Here is a 24,085-nt window from a genome sequence, read left to right as displayed (position 1 = left end):
ATAACTGCTCAGGGTTGTGTGTTAGACCATGGTCCATGTGTATACTGGGGCAGATACAAAAGTCATTTATACCTTTTCTCCCTGGCTGTTTGTCATACAAAGGTTAGAAAGTCAAATCCTTGATTTTCCAGCTTCCTTTACATCTAGGGATAACCATATGACCCAATTCCATCCTTTGAGATATAAGAGAAAATTTCCTGGGGGAGGTTTTCTGGAAAGCTTTTCTCTCCTGGTTAAAAGTTAAAAGACTTTTTCCTTGTGAAAAGTCTTTAACAATACAAGAGTTTAACAGATTCTGGACTCAGGGCTCCACATGCAAAAAAATTGTCAGATAGTTAAAAATCACCAAAATGTGCTGTTTTTAAAGGTGTATGTATTTTTTTAAGTACAGGAGTAGTAAAAGTATTAAATATGAAATATTAGCAGGAGTAGTATTTCGGAACTCTGTAAAAGTGTGTGGAGGTCATGGTGCTAGTGTTCTGGAAGACTTGTACATTTTTTTCTTTCTTTCTTTCTTTTTTTTTTTTTTTTTTTTGAGATGGAGTCTCACTCTGTCACCCAGGCTGGAGTGCAGTGGTGCGATCTCAGCTCACTGTAACCTCCGCATCCCAGGTTCAAGCAATTCTCCTGCTTCAGCCTCCAGAGTAGCTGAGATTACAGGCACCCACCACTATGCCCAGCTAATTTTATATTTTTAGAAGACACGGGGTTTCACCATATTGGCCAGGCTGGTCTCGAACTCCTGACCTCAGGTGATCTGCCTGCCTCAGCCTTTCAAAGTCCTGAGATTATAGTCACGAGCCACCGCACCCGGCCTTGAAGACGTGTACATTTCTGATGAACAGTTTGGTTTAATCCCTTTGCCATTGTAATAGTCCAGGACTTAGTTTGGGACTTCAGCCAACATGCTGTAGACACAGTTGGCCCTATGTCCCTTTCCTCTTCCTTTCTATCTTGAAATAGAATGTGATTACTGGAGCTATAGCAACCATTTTATCATTATGTAGGAAGAGCAAAGGAAATCACAAAGTGCTGGCTCTGACACTATTGAATCACTGACTCCAGCAGCAGTGAGCCCCTAACTTCTAGCTACATGAGAAAAACATTTCATGTTCTATTTGTATAATCCAGGGTTTCTCAATCTTGACACTATTGACATTTGGGGCTGAATAATTCTTCGTGTGGGGGACTGTCCGGTGCATTGCAGGAAGTTTAGCAGCATCCTTGGCCTCTACCCACTAGATACAAATAGAAACCCCATATTTGTTGCCATCAAAAATTTCAGATATTCCAAAATGTTTCCTGGGGCATAATGTTACCCTTGGTTAAGAATCATTTACGTAATCCCTGTAAGATGGATTTACTGTTGCTTGCAGCAAAAAAAATTCCTAAACCAGGCTGTCAAATACATCTTCCTCTGATGATGGTAATATTCTATATCTGTGCTGTCCAATATGGGAGTTCTTATCTCATGCAACTAGTGAGTCCTTGAAATAAGGCAAGTCTGACTGAGGAACTAAGTTTGAAATTTTATTTTCTTTTAATGAATTTAAATTTAAATAGCTACATGTGGTTAGTGGCTACCATATTGGACAGCATTGTTCCCAAAGGTTTCCCCCATCCTCTTGCATATCTGTGCTGGCAAGCAAATAAGGCTTTGGGGACATGTATTGGGTGGGAAAGGGTCAAGAATATGAATGAAGCTGGTAATAACAGTAATAAAAGCTTTATTTATTAACCACCTACATGGACCAGGCACTGTCTTAAGCTTTATATAGACAACACCTTATCGTTGCAATGCGTGTATCATTTACCTCATTTTATAGATAAAGTGTGTGGCATGGAGAGGTTAAATAACTTGCCCAGAGTCACATAGCTTAAAGCATATGATAGTTTGAGTTTGTCTCCTAAATTAATGTGCTGGAAACTTAATTTTCAGTGCAACAGGGTTGGGAAGTGGGGCCTCATAAGAGGTCAGTATCATGGGAGCAGGTTAGCTATCATGAGAGTGGGTTGTTATAAAAGAGAGTCTGCCCCTTGTGCTTTCCTTCTTTCTGTGTCTTACATGTTTGCTTGTGCCTTCCATACTTCTGCCATGAGATGACCCTTGCGGATGCTGGTGCTATGCTCTTGGACTTCCCAGACTCAAAACCATAGCCAAATAAACTTCTGTTCTTTATAAATTATCCAGTCTGTGATATTCTGTTACATGAGGAGGAGAAAAGACCATAACATAACTTGTGCCCTGTAAACTCTAAAGCTCTGAGTTATCATGCAGAGCAGAAAAAGAGAGGCAATTCATGGGTTAATGGCTTACTTAAAATGATTTAAGCTGCTACCTTCCCTTTTATTTATGGCTTATTGAATTCAAAATAGATTAGTGTGGGTAATGAAATGGCTTTCAAAATCTAATTTGAAATCCATGAAGATAAGATGGGTGAGTATGCTCCTGGTGTTCTTCCTTGGTCATTCACAGAGCAGCCAGAGACTTTGTATAGCACAGAAACTATGAGCAGCACCTTACTTCCTTTCCCTGTCCTGAGCATTCCTCTTATTGACAATGTCCCCGAAATTCCCTGCTCTCCAAGGCTGTGTTTTCTCAAATACTTAACTTAAGCTGTAAGCCTTTTCCCATGGCTACTTCTGTCTGCTTTGAGGTCCTGTAGCAACATTTTAATTCTTCTCAACTACCCACAGGTTGTTTAGCATGTGATTTTTCTGCTGATACCTTTCTCCCAGTCATGCAATTCTCCAGTAAATGTATTGAGGGCTGAATCCATGGTTGTATCATTTTATTGTGGTCCTAGATACTAGCATGTGCCTTGCACAGAACAAGCATTCTGTAAGTGTTTTGGGGAAGAGGAGGAGACTTGAGGGTAGAGGTTAGAACCTTTCATAGCTCAGTGACATTGTGTTAGCACAGAAGTGTGTGTGGGGAGGTGGGGAGGTGGGGGATGCAAAGGGGAGAGAGGGTGATTTGGAGAAGTTAATGGATCTCCTAGAGAGTGACCTCTTTGATCCTGCTTCACTATGCAAAGTTATCACTGGTATTCAGTGATGTGTCTATCTATTTTGTCTGTCTGAAAAGAATACAGCATTAAAATCAGGAAGAACACCCTTTCCTCCATCTTAGACACCTAGGGAGAAACTAGCTTCATTAACGAACACAATTGCAGCAAATTTAGCCTGCTCTAGCTCATCCCTCTGTAAAGAATACTACTTCTTTTTGACTCTACTCCTTGCTGTCCATAGGCAGACAACTTGAGGGCTTAGTGCATCTCTTTCATTAATGAGTACCTTTATTTGAAAATCTCTTCCTAGGGAAACTTGAGGATGGGATATAACAACACAATTACCCCTCATCCACATGCACAGCCCTGGGAGCTTGTGGGAAGATTGACTGCTATTGCTGTTACTTAGAAACTCTCTCTGTACTCAACTCTGTAGCCAGGGATTGATTTTCTGCTCCTTCAGTGATTTTAATTACACTGCAGCCCTCCTTAAAAGTAGAGTAGTAATTGTGTGACAGTACAGTTGTGAACAATACTTCATCCAAGGAGCCTTGGAATGTGCAGTTACTTCCCTATGAAGTCTGGGCAGGTCATGAAATGTAGGGTTCAGCTGAGGCTGCTGAGCTAGTGATTTATCTGAATTCTCATTTTAAAGCCCGTCCAAAGAAGGTGGCAGAACAAACAGCAATTTCCGAAGAGCATATGCTAAAGGCTCTCACACTAGGACTGGTACCAGGATTACAGTCAAGTATGTATGGGGGTGGGAGGATGGATGGATCATTGTTTTGATGATTCATTTAGCTTTCCACCTCTCATCTGCAATTTCCTTACACAGTATAGGTGAGATTCCAGTGTGAACCCAAATTGGGAGTCAGATGTGTCTGGATATATCTGATAAACTCAGTATGAAGAATGTCAGGGATTCATTTGAATGAGTTTTTGACTGGAGGAGAAAGGCTTTACCAAATAAGGTTGAAGTGGAGGGGATGGCATCCTGCCTGACCCAAATAACTGATTGGAGCCCTATGCAGGGAGGGACTGCAGTGGAAGTTAATGAAGATACTTTCCGGCAGGGGTCTTTGAGATGTGGAAACACATCTCACTGCATTAATGACTCAGTTGACAGAGGGGACTTGGTAGCATGGAAAGGAGAGGATTCTCTTCTTTTCCAAGGAGACCACAGATAAGCTTCAGGATACTAAAGGTTCTGAAGATTCCCTGTTGCCAGAGCAGCTCAAGTTTAGTCACCAGCCCTAGGGATGGTATTGTCGGCATCTGCAGCAGTACAGAGGGCAAGGCCTCAGTGGAAAGCAGGGGCTGGGCATATGCTCTGCTCTTGGGTGGCTTTCGCAAGAAGCACAAAACAAAAAGCACAAAGGCTATCCAGGAATACCCAAGTTACCCCCACAGGTGCCAAGACACAGCTGGGATACTCTAGAGAGGTCTTCAAGACTACCATTAGCCCCAAGGGAGCCTTTTATGAATTCAAGATGTCCTTCTGGGTGATTATAGCTCAATAGGTGCAGAGGTTTGTGGAAATTTAAAAAATGCTCCTTTCTCCATGGACGCAATATATCAAAACCTGGGAAGGTGGAAAAATTGTTATTGAGCATTTTTTCAATGTCATACTAGAGCATTGTCTAATGGTTCTGCCTCAAGGCCCTTGGGGAATGCAATGCTGCTTGACTATTTCTTATTGGTAAGAGCCCAAGACTGTAAAGTTAGGTATTAATTTATAGAAAACTGATAGCATGCAAGTGATTTCTGTCCTATAGAGAGGGCAATTCAAAGATTACTTTTTTTTTTTTTTTTACCCTCTCGGTCATTAATCAGTTTTCAATCTACCTTAGCAAACTTATTCAGCATTTTTTCCCACTGACTTTAACTGTCTTGTTCATTTACTTTTTTTGAGACCAAGTCTCACTCTCATCACCCAGGCTGGAGTGCAGTGGCGCGATCTCGGCTCACTGCAACATCCACCTCCCAGGTTCAAGTGATTCTCCTGCCTCAGCCTCCAGAGTAGCTGGGATTACAGGCGCCCGCCACCACGCCTGTAATTTGTATTTTTAGTAGAGACGGAGTTTTACATGTTGGCCAGGCTGGTCTCGAACTCCTGACCTCAGGCAATCCACCCACCTTGGCCTCCCAAAGTGCTGGGATTACAGGGGTGAGACACTGCATCCAGCCTTATATACTCTTTTGAAATAACTTTGTCATCTTGTTTTGAAGGAGTTAAATAAATTTTTGATGCTGCTTACTATATTTTTTATAGAGGATTTAAGTTTCTATCATTTTGGAAATATACTTTGCCAAGGCAAACACAGACTTCTGCCAGGGCACATAGCTTGACAAGCAAAACATAGGCTGCATTTCAGTTTCTCCTTGGTACTTTGGGCAGGCGCCTTTGGGCAGGGAACAAGCTGCCCAACTGTAGGCAGTCCTAGATGCACTAGAGATCCTAAATTATATGAATTATAGGGCAAGCATCAGTGAAATTTTGCCTACAATAGTTAGCATGGCTTCTGATCTGTAACTCAATTTATAATTTTTTTCTCCAGAGTCATGCTCTACATATCCTTGTTGTGGGAGATGACGTGGCGCAGGAAGGGATAGCTAAGCCAGGTCATCTCCCACAGCAAGGGTATATAGAGCATAGCTGGTGTTGCTTCAAGAATGGTGGATCACTGTAAACATTGGTGGACAAATGTGGGAGGTGAGCATGCTTTGGTTCTGCTCTTCCATGGAAAGTGCCCCAGTGTGTATATGCATACGTGTTTGAAGTTCCTGAAGGGCACGAACTGGACGATGTCTCGAAGAACAGGCTCTCCCTTGGGTGACCTCAGAATCCCATCGTCACCGTCCAGCATCTGCATGTCACTGAAGTCAGCATTCCCTACTCCCACGATGATGACTGACATGGGGAGGTGGGAGGCATGGACAATGGCCTCCCGGGTGTCGGCCATGTCTGTGATGACACCGTCTGTCAGGATCAGCAGGATGAAGTATTGCTGCAATCAGATGCCCCATGATGACAGGGGGTGAAGAGATGAGGGAGACAAGGACAATACAATACCAGTTAGACACCCAGGTGGCCTCACTGCACATTGACCAAAGCAACAGTGATGACATACGTTTTTTGAGTGTCTGTGCTGACAGTCCTAAAGGCTTAGGGTTCTGATGAATGGAGCTTAAAGGTAGGAATGGCAATTATAGCTTAATTATAATAACTACCTCACTGACAGTTACAAGGAAAGAGCAGCAGACCAAAAGTTAGGAGGACAGGCTTCAAAGCCTCATTCTGTGAGACCCTGGGACGATCCCTTGACTCCTCTGTGTCTGAGCTTCTTCATTTCTCAAATGAGGGGTGGGACCCAATAATTTATATGATCTTCTTTGCTTGAATATATTTAAAAATCTAAAGATATGACATCCAATACAATGATGACTAACCCCATGAGACTACTCGGCCCTTGAAATGTGGCTAGAGCAAGTGATGAACTGAATTTTATATTTTATTTAATTGTAATGAATTTAAATTTAACGTTAAAATTGGATAACCAATTCAGTTATTAGAAACATTTTAAGTGTGTTTGGAACAACTTCAGTAGATTAATCTACTTTTTCTTTCTTTGTAACTGTCAGTGAGGTAGTTATTATGATTAAGCTATAACTATAAAATCTAAACAAAGATCAAGTATTTATGATGACAACTTAGCATCCAAACTGACATGCTGTAAGTATAAAATACATGTGGATTTTGAAGACTTATTAGACAAAATAGAATGCAGATTATTTCATTAATAATTTTTTTATATGGAGTACATGCTAAAATGACAATATGTTGGCTATGTTGGGTTAAATAGAATATACAATTAAAATGGATTTCTCTGTTTCTTTTTACTTTTTAAAATACAGTTACTGAAGTATTTAAAATTGTATACATAACTCGTGTTATATTTCCACTGGATGGCACTAGTCTAAAGTCCTGCTATAAGAGGGTCAGGGTTGCAGTCTCTCCCTCTGAAGGCCATGTGCCACAAAGGTGGCAGCTCTTGTCCAGGCACACTTGCAGAAGGTTGCAGTGCTCCCATGGCTTCCTGCTTTAAGTCCTGACTTCTGGCCTGCAGCCTGCCTGGCCCCTTTCCATCTGGAAAGCTGGAAGATGACTCAGCAGAGATGGGAATTGGAGGAAAGGTGCTGTACTCAGCAGCACAGGGAAGCCTTGGAAAGTGCTCTGGGGCCTGGAGAAGGATGACCCATTGGAGGTCATCACTATTTTTAGTCAACATGAGAGGCATCATGATGGCCTTTACTGGTAAGAGGAAAGAGAAGCAGATTAGTCAGATGCAGCTCAGGCTAAACAGAAAAGAACTTTCAATATAATCCTGCAAGATGCCCAACATTTATAGGTAGTAAGTGTGAGATTAAGCCATTCCACATTACCATACTTCGAAGGAGAAAGATTGGATAGAAGAGTGACATTTTGAAACATCTGTTTTTGAGAATCATATACTTAAGGTTGCAAATAGTTTGGTAGTACTAAAGAATTTCATTTTTTTTCTGTGAGCCTGAAAAAATGTTTTAAATGAAAAATGTAAGCTGGAGGTAGGTGAACTTCACACTATGATGAAGATAGCCACATGTTCTGAATGCTTTTCATACAGTCTAATGCAGAGGCTGATTCTGTTCCATGTCCATTAACTAACCACTCACCCCTAGTCCTAGCTGAATTCCCAGTTTGGTTTTCAGATTCATTCCACTTGTATGTTTCCATCTATGTCTATATTTTCTGAGTTATATATGTTCACAAGGAAGTTGGCTTGAGAGTTTAGAGAAGGATTTCAGTAGGATGAAGTGATGGAGGGGGTAGGGAGGTGCAGAGAGAAGCGGCAGAAAGAGGCACTGTTGGTGGTTTGGGGATGGAGGGAAGGAGTATAGAATATACCAGAATCATAAGTCACCCCCTCTAGAGTGCACTTGGAAGACCAGGGCAGATGGCACACCTAAAAGGAGACTACTTCTGATTCATGAGAAGGTGGGCCCTCGAGTGAATCACACTTCTGTTTCTCCTACCTTTATTCTCTACCTTCCCCTAACTCCTGTCTGATTTGATCTTAGAGTTCAGCAGATGAATCTCCACTACCTGATAAATGCCTTAAGAAATAAAACAACCTGATAGTCATACTACCACATTGAGAAACTTTAGAGTCGTAATGGTCTACAGCAGAGGTCAGGAAACTATTTTTTGTCAAGGGACATTAATAAGTATTTTAGGCTTTGTAGAACATAATGGTCTCTGTCACAACTACCTAACACTGCCACTGTAGTGTGAAAACAGCCGTAGACAATATTTAAAATGAATGGGAGAGGCTGTGTTCCAATAATATTTTATTTATGGACACTGATTTTTAATGTCACAAAATTTTCATATGTCACAAAATACAAATATTATTCTACTTTTGATTTTTTCAACAATTAAAAAATCTAAAAACCATTCTCAGCTTGCAAGCCACTGAAAAACAGTTTAGTTTAGTTATAGTTTATTGACTGCTGATCTGAACTAGGGGTTCTTACCTGTCTCCATGGACTACTGCAAGATTTCAGGCAGTCTGTAAACTTGGGGTAAATTACATTTTTATTTTCACTAATCTCTAAGTAAAATTTATCATTTTTTCACTATAAGTGTAATCAACAAATCAAATTAATATTAGTTCTACTTGTGGCTTAGTTATTAATAAAAAAACATATTTTCCTGTTACAGTACCTACATATATTTCAATGTATCATTTATGTTTAACACAACTTAGAAATTACAGAATTATTAGACAAACTACTGGTTCTCATAATTTAATATGTAAATAAAGAAGCATTTTATTACTGTATTTATGATGTCTCCATCTTCCTTTTAAAAAATATTTTGCTAACTGCATTTCAATATAATTGGTTTACTTTATAATATGGGTCTCATGTTGTACATTTAAAAATACTTCTGGCCAGGTGCAGTGGCTCACGCCTGTAATCCCAGCACTTTGGAAGGCCGAGGTGGGCGGATCATGAGGTCAGGAGATCGAGACCATCTTGGCCAACATGGTGAAACCCCGTCTCTACTAAAAATACAAAAATTGGCCGGGCATAGTGGCACGTGCCTGTAATCCCAGCTACTCGGGATGCTGAGGCAGGAGAATCACTTGATCTAGGGAGTCAGAGGTTGCAGTGAGCTGCCACTGCACTCCAGCCTGGCAACAGAGCAAGACTCCATCTAAAACACACACACACACACACACACACACACACACACACACACACACACAAACCCACTTCTGAGAAGGGATCTATGAACTTTATCAGCTGCTAAAGGGGTCTGTGGAACAAAAAGTTTAAGAACTGCTGGTCTGAAGAGATTGTCAGGATTCTGGAATCTGATCCTGCCAGGTTTAATCTAGCTAAAGGCACTAGGCTGTAGACTTCAGGATTGAAACCTGATGGAAATTTCCAATAAAGCAAACAATAACAGTTCCTTCTAAAGTCAGACTGGGAAAATGCTCATGGATGAAATATTATAGTCTTTGAATATGCTTGAGGTCCTGTTTAGATAAAGAGGGGCATTTTTTACTTGGAAGAGTTCCACAAAATCAAGGAGAAAATCCTATAGCAACAGACTCCCTGGCACAGCTTGCTGAAGATGTTCAAGTTTATGACCCTTAGAGATAACAAGGGACTCTGGACCACAGACTTTTCAAAGAACAGGAGAAACCTCTGGGGAAAAACATATATTCTTGGTCTATAGGGGTAATTTATATGGAGATATGTGGGTTGGATGCTTCTTAAATGTGGTCCCATTTAATGACCTGTCCTTTCATTGCAGACCCAGCTATCCCTGAGGGAGTGAGTGATGGCCCAAAGCTCATGCTGTTCTATATCAGCCTGAAATCCAGACCTACATTAGTTTTGTTCTCTTTTTAGCCATATGAGTCCTGGTACCCTAGAGGGGATGAGATCATCCAATTTTTAAACTGGGCCCCAGGGAGCCCTTAGGGATGCCTTGGATGCTCTTGAGGATAAAGGAGCTAAAGAGAATGGACAAGTTTCTGACTCTACTCCTTAGACCAAATTTGACAAGAATAGTGTATTTTTAAAGTCTATTTTATATGTTGAGTTTCTAAGCAAGTTATCATTTGAAGAATTTGTTCTGGTGCTGAAAAAAAGGTTAAAACATAAAATAAAATAATGGTCACATCCAAACCTTATTCCTAAATCTTGCATCTACGAAGGTTCAAATTTGCTCCAAGACCTCGGTGGTCAGAAAGAGATGCATTAGGGGAAGTCTTGCAGGGCCCACACACTGGTGGAGATGTTGGTCTATAATCCTGAGAAGTGTTGGTGGTTAGCCAGATGCATTGGCTCATGCCTGTAACCCCAGAACACTGGGAGGCTAAAGAAGGAGGATTGTTTGAGCCCAGGAGTTTGAGACCAGCCTGGGCAATATAGCAAGACCCTATCTCTACAAAAAATATAAAAATTAGCTGGGTGTGGTGGCACATGCCTTTGGTCCCAGCTATTTGGGAGGCTGGGGCCAGAGGATTGCTTGAGCCCCAAAGGTTCAAAGTTGTAGTGAGCCATGATTGTGCCACTGCACTTCAGCTTGGGTGATAGACCAAGACCCTGTCTCAAAAAAAAAAAATTAGTAGTGTTCATGGCTTCTGAAAAGAAGAGGAAAGATGAGCAGAGAGGAGTCATGATTTTCTTAGCTTTCACACCTGGAAAAGACTTGGCTTGGATTAAATCCTCAGCATCACTGCTGGACAAGATCTCAGCTTACAGAGTGTCTCTGCCCAGCATAAAGGCTAATATATCCACAGTTGTATATATTCACTATTCTGAAGTAATTATTTGAAGTAACACACACTTAGCTCCCCAGGGTCTCCAGTCCTTTTCATAGTCAAACCACTGGTTAGTGATTTCAAGAACATGATGTAATGAACAGAGGAGATGAGAGAACATGCCCCACAGATCAGACCCATTTGTTTCTTATGGATAGCTATGGGTCACCTGATGGATGTTGGGTAGAAGATTGAAACTGTGGTCAACTATGTTAATAAAAGGACATGGAAAAATTATGAGTCTAAAACAAAATTTTGCTTCAAACTATTCCTATTCCCTTGTAGGAATTGCTCATGTCACTCAATGACCCAAGCCCAGAGTAGCTGAAGATGATAATGAGATGTATGGAAGGGCCAGTGGACTGAACCAAAGGCATGCAGTGACTCTTGTTCTCTCTAGGGACCTTGGGAATTTGGATCTTTTCAAGTAGGAGAGACTTCAAATTATAATGAAAACAGCAACACTATTTTCTGGCGTATAAGATGTGCAATATTTAAGATACACACCAATTTTACAAAAGAAAATGTAAAGTACTTTTCATCATATAAATATGAAAAATAGAGTGGTTTTATATGCATTCTTTAAATAAGTATTTATTAAGCATATACTGTGTGCAGGCATTGTTTTGTGTACTAGGGATATACTAGTGAACAAGTCTTATTGTAGAGCTTCCATATGAAAGTAGAGAGACATAAAATATACAGGTTAGTAGATGCACCTAAAATATTTCAGATGGTGATGAGTACTAAGAAGAAAAGTAAAGCTGAGACATGGTGTGGGTGGGTGGGTTGGCTATTTTAGATAAGGTAGCCAGGGGGAACGTTCAGAGGGGTTGAGAGTTGAGCAGAGATGTTAACAAAGTCAGAGGATGGATCATATGGAGGTTTGGGTGAGAGAAACCCTGGCAGGGGAGCAGTAAGTGAAAAGGCCTCGAGGTGGGAATATATTTGGTGTGTTTGTGGAACAGCAAGAAGGTCAGTGTGGCTGAAATATAGGGAGCAAAAGAGAAAGTGATAAGAATTAAGATCAGAGAGGTAGGCAGAGATTAGATCCTATAGTGTCTTCTAAGCCACATCAGGGAATTTAGATTTTACTCCAAGTATGATGAGAAGTATTAGAGAATTTAGAAAAAAGGAATGATGCAATACTAATTATATTTTTAAAAGATCAATCTAGTTGCTGCATGGAGTGCAGATTATAAGCGGGAAGAAGTTAAGGACAGTAGCTAAAGGGCAAAGCAGAGTCAAGGGGGAGATATTAACTTAAAGCAGGAGATGTTATTGAATGAGTAGTTGTTAATGAGAATGAGTCTTCAGTACAAAGGGAAGTAGAAAGGAAAACAATAGATGATAGGAGAAAGAGTGAGAATATAACTGCAGAGTCAAAGTTCCTGGATAATTCAGAGGAGATGTGCTCAAGTACACAAAAGAAGATGTTGACATGAGGTAGGAGCATGGTCCTCTATCCATTCTAACATGAAGGAAGGCTGAGAACACGCAGACAGTGCAAGAAGGTAATTGATGTAAGAAGATAAGGGAGTAGTATTTTTTTAAATAAAAACTCAGTACCCAGGATAAAATTACAGAGCAAACTTCAGACATTGGTAATATTCTACTAAATCTGGAAAAAATCATAAAGCTGAAAAGACATGTATTAATGTTATTAAAATAAATACAGAAGTTATTATGGTAATATATTTACTTCTAAAATATTACGGGAAAAACTCAAACTCTGGTCTTGGTTTGCATTTTTCTTAAGAAAAGCAATAGACTATGAAACCAATTTTTGCTGCGATGTTTTGTGCTGCTGCGCTTTACCACCAGGAGGCAGAATCATCCATTGTTTTACTTCCGTGGTGCTTTGCTTCCATCTGTAGTATGGGTACCTTAAAAAGCAAGCTTATTTTTAAACCTTTCTTTTTCCTTTTCAAGGACAGGAGGTGGATATGACATACTTTAGTGAATATAGTAACTTGCATTGTTGAGTCTCTCCTGTGTTCAGACAATGTGGTAGACATTTGACATGTGTCATCTCTTAGCCTCACAACCCAGCAAAGATGGGTTTGATTATCCCCATGTTTCAGATGTCAAGACTGAGGATAGGAGGAGGTTAAGTCACTTGTCCAAATTCACACAGGTAGAAGTGTTGGAATTTATTGTCAGAGTGAGATGGGTCTTACGGCCCATATCCAGGTGAGGAAGAGTAAGCTCCCCTTAGGAGGCAAATAGCCCCCTCCTTACCGATGCCTCCTTGGTGTTAGTTTCCTCTGACGCTGACTTGGCAACCTTCTGGATGATGGGGGCAATGTTGGTGGGACCGTAGAGTTGGAGCTTAGGAAGACAGCTTTGATAGGCTTCCACAACTCCTTGAATTCCTGAGGTGAAATTGGCAAAGATCAACAGCTCCAGAGTCACTCCAAATATATTTATAGCCAAACACACACAAAAGTAAAGCATTAAATATCTCAAATAGTCCTTATCAACATCACATTTATGTTCTTAAGATAAAAAGGAATACCACATTGGTAGGGTTGATGCCTCCTTCCCCACTGAAATCATTCTCCTCTTTAAAAGCTAAAGTCAAAAGCAACGATTTCCACAAAATTTCCCCTAATATCCTACTTTATACATAAGATTTCATTTGCTCCTCATAGCATAATGAAATAGATGTTATACCCATTTTATAGGTGAAGAAACAAAGGCTTAGAGATGTTCAATGATCTGCCCTGGGTCACATAGCAAGTGTGTTCAAGACTCAGGATTTAAACTTGGGTCTGCCTGGCTCTCAGCACTGTGTTCTTAGCCACTAGCAAGCTAGCTTCAATGTTGCACTTGTTTGCACACGATCTTGTTGACTCTAGTAGATACTACCCGTGCCCTCTATAAGAGTCAGGAGTTCCCATGACCATCTTTCTGGATGTTATACTCTTTGTGGGCAGGAATCATGACTTACTTATTTTTTGTATTTCCCCAAAGAGCTTGAGGCAGTATTGAGCAAATGTAATGCTCACCAAGTGTGTGATGAATGAGCAAAGTGGCTGATATACTCATCTCCTGGGCACTGAGTACGGATAAGTGATGGTTATCATCATGGACAACCCCTCATTTAAAGGGGGGCTTCCATCCTGAGGCCATATGAGCCCAGGAAATAGAAAAGGATGGGACTCTGCCAGGAGAGGCAGTCCTATCTATACAGCTTCTCCTAGCACTTGATACATCTTGACTGCACATTTCATGTTATCATTCTGATCCCACAGCAATAATCTCATTACAAATGATTGTTATTCAAATGGCTCCTCTTGTTGTCTGTGCCTGTGTTATGCTTGCCTTCCCCTATTCAGCTCATCCTTCTATCCCTTTCTTTTCTGAAATAGCACATTGTTCCTGTTTTTGGCCAGAGGGATCCACACAATTCCCTCCTGAGACTGTTCTCCATAACCACCATGCACTGCAAAATAGCTCTTGGGTATTTTAGATGAGCAAGTTCTGTTCTATTCTGCCCTTACATACATGCTCCCAACCTCATTGGCAATCCTGCACCCACTTGGCCCTGCCTCAAAGCCTATCATTCTAAAGACAGATGCCAAGTCATTTTGCAGTCTGGTTCTGAAGTTAAGTGATGCTGAATAGAAGCTCCTTATCTTTTTTTGGTTCTTGAGCTTTTGCCTAAGATAAGCAAGTTTGATTTCCTCTTGAAAAGTATCAGATGAATTCTAAAAGTATAAAACAGGTGAATACCAGGGTTTATATTTCATTCTGCTGTGGGGGAAGCCACTCTTACAGTTGCAGAATGGGGGTGGTTGGGGATGAGGAAAGTCTAATCCATAATAAACTGAGGATGAAGAATACATTAGTGGAAAAAATGGCAGAATGGAGATTGGTCTTGGAGGTTACTAAGTTCAGACTCAATAGTATTGATATCATATTCTTGGCCATTAACTGCTAGATGCCTTACACACTCTACTGGATCTGAATTAATACTGATTTAGCCTCCTTCCTCCTTGACAAGAAGGAAGAGAGAGATATGGACATTTCTAGTGCAAAAATGTCTTATGATCTTCATAGCAACATAGGTACTTGGCTCTGTTACTTAGAAAACAAAAAATCATTCTAGAACAAAATTTATTATAATAATTATCATCATAGTTTCAGTATCATTATTTTGTGAAATCATGTCAGAGAATTCTGGCTGGAAACCATGGAACATGAACCAGAATCTTTGAGCAGGCTTTCTCTGGCACAAAGCCATGATGCTGCTTGTTCAAACTCGCTGAGGCCACGTCCTTGGCCAATATGCCGGAAGTGGGAAATGATTTCCATGTTTCTCCCTCTCCTTATATCGGCACAGAGATGAAGTTGTAAAAAAAAAAAAAAAAAAAAACTTGATGAAAATTTGGAAAACAGAAAGAGAGATATTGTATCACTGCCTAGCAGGTGAACTTTCCATTATTATTATTATTATTATTATTATTATTATTATTATTATTATGGCCCAAGGAATCCCGGGCTGGGATCAACATTATTGCCATACACTCAAGACCTCTTCTGCATTCTCTTTTCCAGTTCTTATTTTTCTGCTCTGTTATCATGGCTTTCTCTTGCCTGTGGAGTAGCATGGTTTATGTTGATACAGAAAGCAGAGATGCTGTGGACAATCGTAACTAATATGCTACACCAGCGGAGATAAACTAAAATGGGAAAGGCGCAGAGGGAAGGACTGTGATGCTGGCTTTCTTTCACGTTGTGCTTTACCTGCACATTCTGGGTTGTCTTCATTAAAGTTGATTGCAAAGTCATGAGAGACCTAGACACCGATTAAAATTTAAAAAACAGGAAGAAAGGAGAATTACAACTTTAATCCAGTAAGAAGGCACTGGGGTTTAGAGTTTGCAAACAAATGCCCATTACATTCATTATGTGTTAAGCAGCAGGAACCATTTCAAGCCTTTACACAATCAGTATGAGATGGAGGGTGAATTCTAAGCTTCCTGTGGAGTTGAGGTGACAGGAAGATTTTCTAGAATCAGATAAATGCTGTCAGGAGGGGAGAGTAAGGCTTATAAAAAAATCCAAGAAAAGATTTCAGAAAGACAACTTCAAATAGCTGCTAGATAGAACTGGCCACAGACTGGAGGCTTAGATTTGGCTGAGCTCTATTTGGACCCAGTGATTAAAACAAAAATAAAAACAAAAAAACTCAATAACCCAAGCTGACTGCTCAAGATAGCGATGGTTATAAAAGCTTCAGCTAAGCAGTTGACACTTAAGAATCATTAACATGATATGCAGAACTACAGGGCAGGAGGATTTTCACATACCTACAGGTAAAACAGACTACACTCTACTTTTGGAAACATAGTAAAGTAATATACTTTGTAATATTTCAACACAAATTCCTCTACCTGGCAGAACCTATGCACAAGGTCAAATAACATATTGTTCACTTTTTTCTTTACAAAAACCTGATAAAACAAGATAGATGTTCTGGCATCTGGACATTTTTATTGAATCATTTGGTATTTTATGGAGAATTTCATTTCAAAGGATATTTCCAAGCTCTGACTCTTTTGGGTATGTATAAAATAGGTCACTGTGTTAAAAGACACCTGTTTTCTTAGTGGGTGGTGATCGGTGATGCTCTCAGTGCTTATCCTATTCCCTTGCTCTTAGCACTTCCAGGGAAGCCAGCTGACTTCAGTCATCTTATTTGCTTTGTTTACCTTAAGTTTTTTTCCTGGCCTCCAGGGCCTGCCTTGCTTGCCCAAGTGACAGGCTAAAAGTGACCCTTGGGAGTAATCAGTAATTAACAGGAGGTGATGTATACATACCCCAGCTCCCTTATCCCTCGGGGTCCCTGTGTGCTGTATATTGTCTCCTAGGGTTCTTCAGCAGAGTTAAGCACCAGTTGCCAACAGCAGTAACTGACTTGATAATATACTCTATGCTGACTTCCACTTCCCAATCTCTATTGTGGTTTCCTCCACCTTTCAAATAAGCTATTTGCATCCAAACCCTTCTCTCAAGATCTGTTTCTGAGGAAGTGCAAACTAAGACAGAGGTGCTTGTGTTTCAGTTTCAATGCATACTCTGAGATTTTGTCCTAAGAAGTAAATTGTGGCAACCTTGTAAACTCTCCGGGGGGCACCTGAGCTGCTCAAATCATCAGTGCTTGTCTGAGGAATGGGAGAAATTAGGGGACCAGAAATATATCTGGGGACCAGAAATGGGGAAATGTGAGAGATGCCCATTGAAACGAGAATAACCAGGGGATTTTGCTGACAGGAAGGATGGAGTTAGGGGATCAAGTGAACAAGAGGACTTCAGAAAACAGCAAGAAGGATTAGTTACTCCAGGAAGGGAACAAAAAAGATGTCATTAGTGAGAAAAAGGTATGGTGCATAGTTTTGTCCTCAGCCCTGTTGGGTCAACCTGAGGCTGGAAGACCACCTGGTGGGGATGTGGTGAAAACTCAAGAATCCCTGGGTAGTTGGGCTGATGGCTATTGAGCTATTCAGCAGCTCTATGAAGAAAGTGGGCATTCACCTGTTTACATTCCTGATTTGAAGGGGCCTATATCTCCTCAGCTCCAGCTTATTCTTGTATAGGTCATCTTTTAATCTTAGTGTTGCCAGGCCTTTCAGGTTTTCAAGAGAAGCCAGAAATCTGACATTTTATATGCAACTGCTGAATTCGTTTTTTAAAAGTGTGTCAAATATAACATATTGGTAGCCTGAATAATGTCTACAGGCCACCAGTTGATAACTCTTGTTCTATATTCTTTCTCTCCACAAGCTCTATTTCTAATAAATGCTTCTAGAATTATGTAGCTATGCCCAGCAGGAAGGCCAGTGTGGAATACAAGGCAAAAAAGGAGAACAAGTCAGGGAGACAAGACAGTTTATCCACTGTTCACTCTAGGAGGGACAGGGAGATTGATTTCCTCTTTCAAAAAGGATACGTAAGCGGAAAGCCCTTTATGTGATGGCTCTAGTGAGGGAGCAAATGTCAGCATCTGCCTCCTCACCTGTGGCTCAGACACAACCAGTAAAAGAGAAATTGAGGATTGGGCAGTGTTGTTTGTACTTAGCTCAGACCTCAGAGGCACTGGTAAGGTGGAGGCTAGGGCAGGTACCCTGCTGTCTCTCCAAGGCCCTGTCCACCTAGTGGGCATGAGTTCTCTGTGGAGAATGTTCTACAGGAGCATCTAGAATATTACAGTAGTGTCTCAGCCTCATCACAGTGCAAATTTATCTATACACAATCTTTGCCTTTTTTCTGTCATGAGAAATCATTATCAAAACCAAATAGGATTCCAATGTCTTCATAAGAACATTTCAGCTTCCCAATTCTCTAACTCATAATAGTTCTTTCTTCACAACTTCTCTGTGTCTCCCATACAAGACTTGGACTTGGAGACTTGGGATAAGGAAGTTTGTAGACTCCATTGTCACAGACTTTCCCAGTTGGCATTGCCAATAGAATTCTATTGCCTAGGGGATATATGAATGGATAGGTTCTGAGCCCCTGGAGATCAACTTCTTGAGTGTTTTCTCAGACTCTGACCACATTTATAAGAAACGAAACAATGAAACTCCTCATCTGGACCTCTGAGAAGACCCATCCAAAATACCAGGAGATAGGGTTTCATCAAGAGACAGGCCCTAGGGAGTTAATCTCACTGATTCTGAAGACAATTTCTGACTCTTTATGCCCTACTGACATAGTTATGTCAGAGTCAAGAGAGTGAGACTGCTGCAAAGAAAACCCAAGTTATCTTTTGACCACGGTGAAGTGGAAGAAGATCCCATCTCCACTCACTCACCGTGTACTCTGGAGGTATCCTGGCACCAAACCCAAAGGCAGGGAACATTTTGTCACTGAAACCAAAATGAAGAAAAGAAAAAACAAGAAGTTGCTTAATTTATTCATTTAATGAGGAAGAAAACATGAACCTACATTACTAGGTTGCTAGGCCATGTTGCTATGCCAGTGCTGACTCATGCTTCTTGATTGTCTGTGGTGATGGGGGTAGCAATAGCATGGATAATTAAAATCAAGAAATAACCCCTTAAGTTCATTACAGTCATTAGTCTACAACTTCCTCCCTTTTTTGCTAGATTCTATACTAAGAAATAAAATGGCCCTACCCTTTCATCAGTGGCCTCCATTTCAACTTTGAACTTTCTGTTTCCTTTGAGAAGTGACCATGAACTAGGTAACTGTTAGGGTTGACTGTGTTAGAACCTTTTGTATGTATCATCTTTTAAAATACTTACAGGGAGAGATTGTTATTCCTCTTCTGCAGGTGGGGAAAGGCCTTGAGAGGTAAAGTGACTTGTCCAAGATCATGCCACTAATTAGAGCTAGAGTTCAAATACAGATAAGACTGAATCCAAATGGATATTAAAAAGCAATGGGGCCAGGTACAGTGGCTCACTCCTGTAATCCCAGAACTTTGGGAGGCCAAGGCGGGTAGATCACTTGGGGCCAGGAGTTCAAGACCAGTCTGACCAACATGGAGAAGCCCAATCTCTACTAAAAATACAAAAATTAGCTGGACGTGGTGGTGCACTCCTGTAATCCCAGCTACTCAGGAGGCTGAGGCATAAGAGAATTGCTTGAACCCTGGAGGCAGAGGTTGCAGTGAGCTAAGACTGCACCATTGCACTCCAGCCCGGGTAATAGACCAAGACTCCATCTCAAACCAAAGCAAAAAACAAGCAGTGAAAGCTTGTAAGTTTGGCTAATTTGACAGAGCTTTGTTCCCTCTACATGACTCATTGTGCCCACCACCTTATCACATACAAGCGGTGATAAGTTGTTTACATGTCTTTTCTTGTTTTTTGAACTCAAAGAGACCCTGTCTTTGGCATTAAAATCTTTATATCTCCACTGTCCTCTGCCTCAACTGCCCCCTGCCCCTCCATTTATTATAGTACTTGTCATGGAAGGTGTGCTCAATAGTTAATGAGTACATAATCCATGAATTTTAATTATTAAAATGTGGCTATGAAAAGAAGGGAGGATTCTTGTGAAAATCTGAGAGAATCACTTACATATCCTTTGGTTTGAGTTATGCACACTGGAGTTTCTTTCTTAATTATTCATTCACATATATTGGATCTTTATTTTTTATTTTTTATTTTTATTATTATACTTTAGGTTTTAGGGTACATGTGCACAATGTGCAGGTTTGTTACATATGTATCCATGTGTCATGTTGGTGTGCTGCACCCATTAACTCATCATTTAGCATTAGGTATATCTCCTAATGCTGTCCCTGCCCCCTCCCCCCACCCCACAACTGTCCCTGGAGTGTGATGTTCCCCTTCCTTTGTCCATGAGTTCTCATTGTTCAATTCCCACCTATGAGTGAGAACATGCGGTGTTTGGTTTTTTGTCCTTGTGATAGTTTACTGAGAATGATGGTTTCCAATTTCATCCACGTCCCTACAAAGGACATGAACTCATCATTTTTTATGGCTGCATAGTATTCCATGGTGTATATGTGCCACATTCTCTTAATCCAGTCTATCGTTGTTGGACATTTGGGATGGTTCCAAGTCTTTGCTATTGTGAATAGTGCTGCAATAAACATACGTGTACATATGTCTTTATAGCAGCATGATTTATAGTCCTTTGGGTATATACCCAGTAATGGGATGGCTAGGTCAAATGGTATTTCTAGTTGTAGATCCCTGAGGAATCGCCACACTGACTTCCACAAAGGTTGAACTAGTTTACAGTCTCACCAACAGTGTAAAAGTGTTCCTATCTCTCCACATCCTGTCCAGCACCTGTTGTTTCCTGACTTTTTAATGATGGCCATTCTAACTGGTGTGAGATGGTATCTCATTGTGGTTTTGATTTGCTTTTCTCTGATGGCCAGTGATGATGAGCATTTTTTCATGTGTTTTTTGGCTGCATAAATGTCTTCTTTTGAGAAGTGTCTGTTCATGTCCTTTGCCCACTTTTTAATGGGGTTGTTTGTTTTTTTCTTGTAAATTTGTTTGAGTTCATTGTAGATTCTGGGTATTAGCCCTTTGTCAGATGAGTAGGTTGCAAAAATTTTCTGCCATTTTGTAGGTTGCCTGTTCACTCTGATGGTAGTTTCTTTTGCTGTGCAGAAGCTCTTTAGTTTAATTAGATCCCATTTGTCAATTTTGGCTTTTGTTGCCATTGCTTTTGGTGTTTTAGACATGAAGTCCTTGCCCATGCCTAAGTCCTGAATGGTATTGCCTAGGTTTTCTTCTAGGGTTTTTATGGTTTTAGGTCTAACATGTAAGTCTTTAATCCATCTTGAATTAATTTTTGTATAAGGTGTAAGGAAGGAATCCAGTTTCATCTTTCTACATATGGCTAGCCAGTTTTCCCAGCACCATTTATTAAATAGGGAATCCTTAGCCCGTTGCTTGTTTTTGTCAGGTTTGTCACAGATCAGATAGTTGTAGATATGCGGCATTCTTTCTGAGGGCTCTGTTCTGTTCCATTGATCTATGTCTCTGTTTTGGTACCAGTGCCATGCTGTTTTGGTCACTGTAGCCTTGTAGTATAGTTTGAAGTCAGGTAGCGTGATGCCTCCAGCTTTGTTCTTTTGGCTTAGGATTGACTTGGAGATGCGGGCTCTTTTTTGGTTCCATATGAACTTTAAAGTAGTTTTTTCCAATTCTGTGAAGAAAGTCATTGGTAGCTTGATGGGGATGGCATTGAATCTATAAATTACCTTGGGCAGTATGGCCATTTTCACGATATTGATTCTTCCAACCCATGAGCATGGAATGTTCTTCCATTTGTTTGTATCCTCTTTGATTTCATTGAGCAGTGGTTTGTAGTTCTCCTTGAAGAGGTCCTTCACATCCCTTGTAAGCTGGATTCCTAGGTATTTTATTCTCTTTGAAGCAATTATGAATGGGAGTTCACTCATGATTTGGCTCTCTGTTTGTCTGTGATTGGTGTACAAGAATGCTTGTGATTTTTGTACATTGATTTTGTATCCTGAGACTTTGCTGAAGTTGCTAATCAGCTTAAGGAGATTTTGGGCTGAGACAATGGGGTTTTCTAGATATACAATCATGTCATCTGCAAACAGGGACAATTTGACTTCCTCTTTTCCTAATTGAATACCCTTTATTTCCTTCTCCTGCCTGATTGCCCTGGCCAGAACTTCCAGCACTATGTTGAATAGGAGTGGTGAGAGAGGGCATCTCTGTCTTGTGCCAGTTTTCAAAGGGAATGCTTCCAGTTTTTGCCCATTCAGTATGATATTGGCTGTGGGTTTGTCATAGATAGCTCTTATTATTTTGAGATATATCCCATCAATACCTAATTTATTGAGAGTTTTTAGCATGAAGGTTGTTGAATTTTGTCAAAGGCCTTTTCTGCATCTCTTGAGATAATCATGTGGTTTTTGTCTTTGGTTCTGTTTATATGCTGGATTACATTTTTGATTTGTGTATGTTGAACCAGCCTTGCATCCCAGGGATGAAGCCCACTTGATCATGGTGGATAAGCTTTTTGATGTGCTGCTGGATTTGGTGTGCCAGTATTTTATTGAGGATTTTTGCATCAATGTTCATCAAGGATATTGGTCTGAAATTCTCTTTTTTGGTTGTATCTCTGCCAGGCTTTGGTATCAGGATGATGCGGGCCTCATAAAATGTGTTAAGGAGGATTTCCTCTTTTTCTATCGATTGGAATAGTTTCAGAAGGAATGGTACCAGTTCCTCCTTGTACCTCTGGTAGAATTCGACTGTGAATCCATCAGTTCCTGGGGACTCTTTTTGGTTGGTAAACTATCGATTATTGCCACAATTTCAGAGCCTGTTATTGGTCTATTCAGAGATTCAACTTCTTCCTGGTTTAGTCTTGGGAGGGTGTATGTGTCGAGGAATTTATCCATTTCTTCTAGATTTTCTAGTTTATTTGCATAGAGGTGTTTGTAGTATTCTCTGATGGTAGATTGTATTTCTGTGGGATCGGTGGTGATATCCCCTTTTCCATTTTTTATGGCATCTATTTGATTCTTCTCTCTTTTCTTCTTTATTAGTCTTGCTAGCAGTCTATCAATTTTGTTGATCTTTTCAAAAAACCAGCTCCTGGATTCATTAATTTTTTGAAGGGTTTTTTGTGTCTCTATTTCCTTCAGTTCTGCTCTGATTTTAGTTATTTCTAGCCTTCTGCTAGCTTTTGAATGTGTTTGCTCTTGCTTTTCTAGTTCTTTTAATTGTGATGTTAGGGTGTCAATTTTGGATCTTTCCTGCTTTCTCTTGTGGGCATTTAGTGCTATAAATTTCCTTCTACACACTGCTTTGAATGTGTCCCAGAGATTCTGGTATGTTGTGTCTTTGTTCTTGTTGGTTTCAAAGAACATCTTTATTTCTGCCTTCATTTCATTATGAACCCAGTAGTTATTCAGGAGCAAGTTGTTCAGTTTCCATGTAGTTGAGCGGTTTTGAGTGAGTTTCTTGATTCTGAGTTCTAGTTTGATTGCACTGTGGTATGAGAGACAGTTTGTTATAATTTCTGTTCTTTTACATTTGCTGAGGAGAGCTTTACTTCCAACTATGTGGTCAATTTTGGAATAGGTGTGGTGTGGTGCTGAAAAAAATGTATATTCTGTTGATTTGGGGTGGAGAGTTCTGTAGATGTCTATTACGTCCACTTTGTGCAGAGCTGAGTTCAATTCCTGGACATCCTTGTTAACTTTCTGTCTCGTTGATCTGTCTAATGTTGACAGTGGGATGTTAAAATCTCCCATTATTATTGTGTGGGAGTTTAAGTCCCTTTGTAGGTCACTCAAGACTTGCTTTATGAATCTGGGTGCTCCTGTATTGGGTGCATATATATTTAGGATAGTTAGCTCTTCTTGTTGAATTGATCCCTTTACCATTATGTAATGGCCTTCTTTGTCTCTTTTGATCTTTGTTGGTTTAAAGTCTATTTTGTCAGAGACTAGGATTGCAACCCCTGCCTTTTTTTGTTTTCCATTTGCTTGATAGATCTTCCTCCATCCCTTTATTTTGAGTCTATGTGTGTCTCTGCACGTGAGATGGGTTTCCTGAATACAGCACACTGATGGGTCTTGACTCCTTATCCAATTTGCCAGTTTGTGTCTTTTTTTTTTTTTTTTTTTTTTTTTTTGAGACGGAGTCTTGCTCTGTCGCCCAGGCTGGAGTGCAGTGGCGCAATCTCGGC

General features: G+C 40.4%; 1 protein-coding gene across 3 annotated transcripts in view; it reads right to left on the bottom strand.

Moving 5' to 3' along the window:
- Positions 1–24,085, bottom strand: part of CPNE4 (copine 4) — a 519,044-nt gene that overhangs the window by 2,384 nt on the left and 492,575 nt on the right. For all 3 annotated transcript variants that reach the window (XM_055295431.2, XM_055295430.2, XM_063610734.1), the window contains 4 exons: positions 18,714–18,768; positions 15,644–15,695; positions 13,133–13,266; positions 5,783–6,019 (listed from right to left, as the gene is read on the bottom strand). In XM_055295431.2, coding sequence (XP_055151406.1) covers positions 5,783–6,019; positions 13,133–13,266; positions 15,644–15,695; positions 18,714–18,768 — 478 coding nt within the window. The remainder of the gene's footprint in view (positions 1–5,782; positions 6,020–13,132; positions 13,267–15,643; positions 15,696–18,713; positions 18,769–24,085) is intronic.

Source organism: Symphalangus syndactylus, chromosome 10 (assembly GCF_028878055.3).
Source record: "Symphalangus syndactylus isolate Jambi chromosome 10, NHGRI_mSymSyn1-v2.1_pri, whole genome shotgun sequence".
Lineage (NCBI taxonomy): Eukaryota > Metazoa > Chordata > Mammalia > Primates > Hylobatidae > Symphalangus > Symphalangus syndactylus.
Note: the sequence above shows the minus strand (reverse complement) of the source record. Positions and strands in the feature narration are given on the sequence as shown.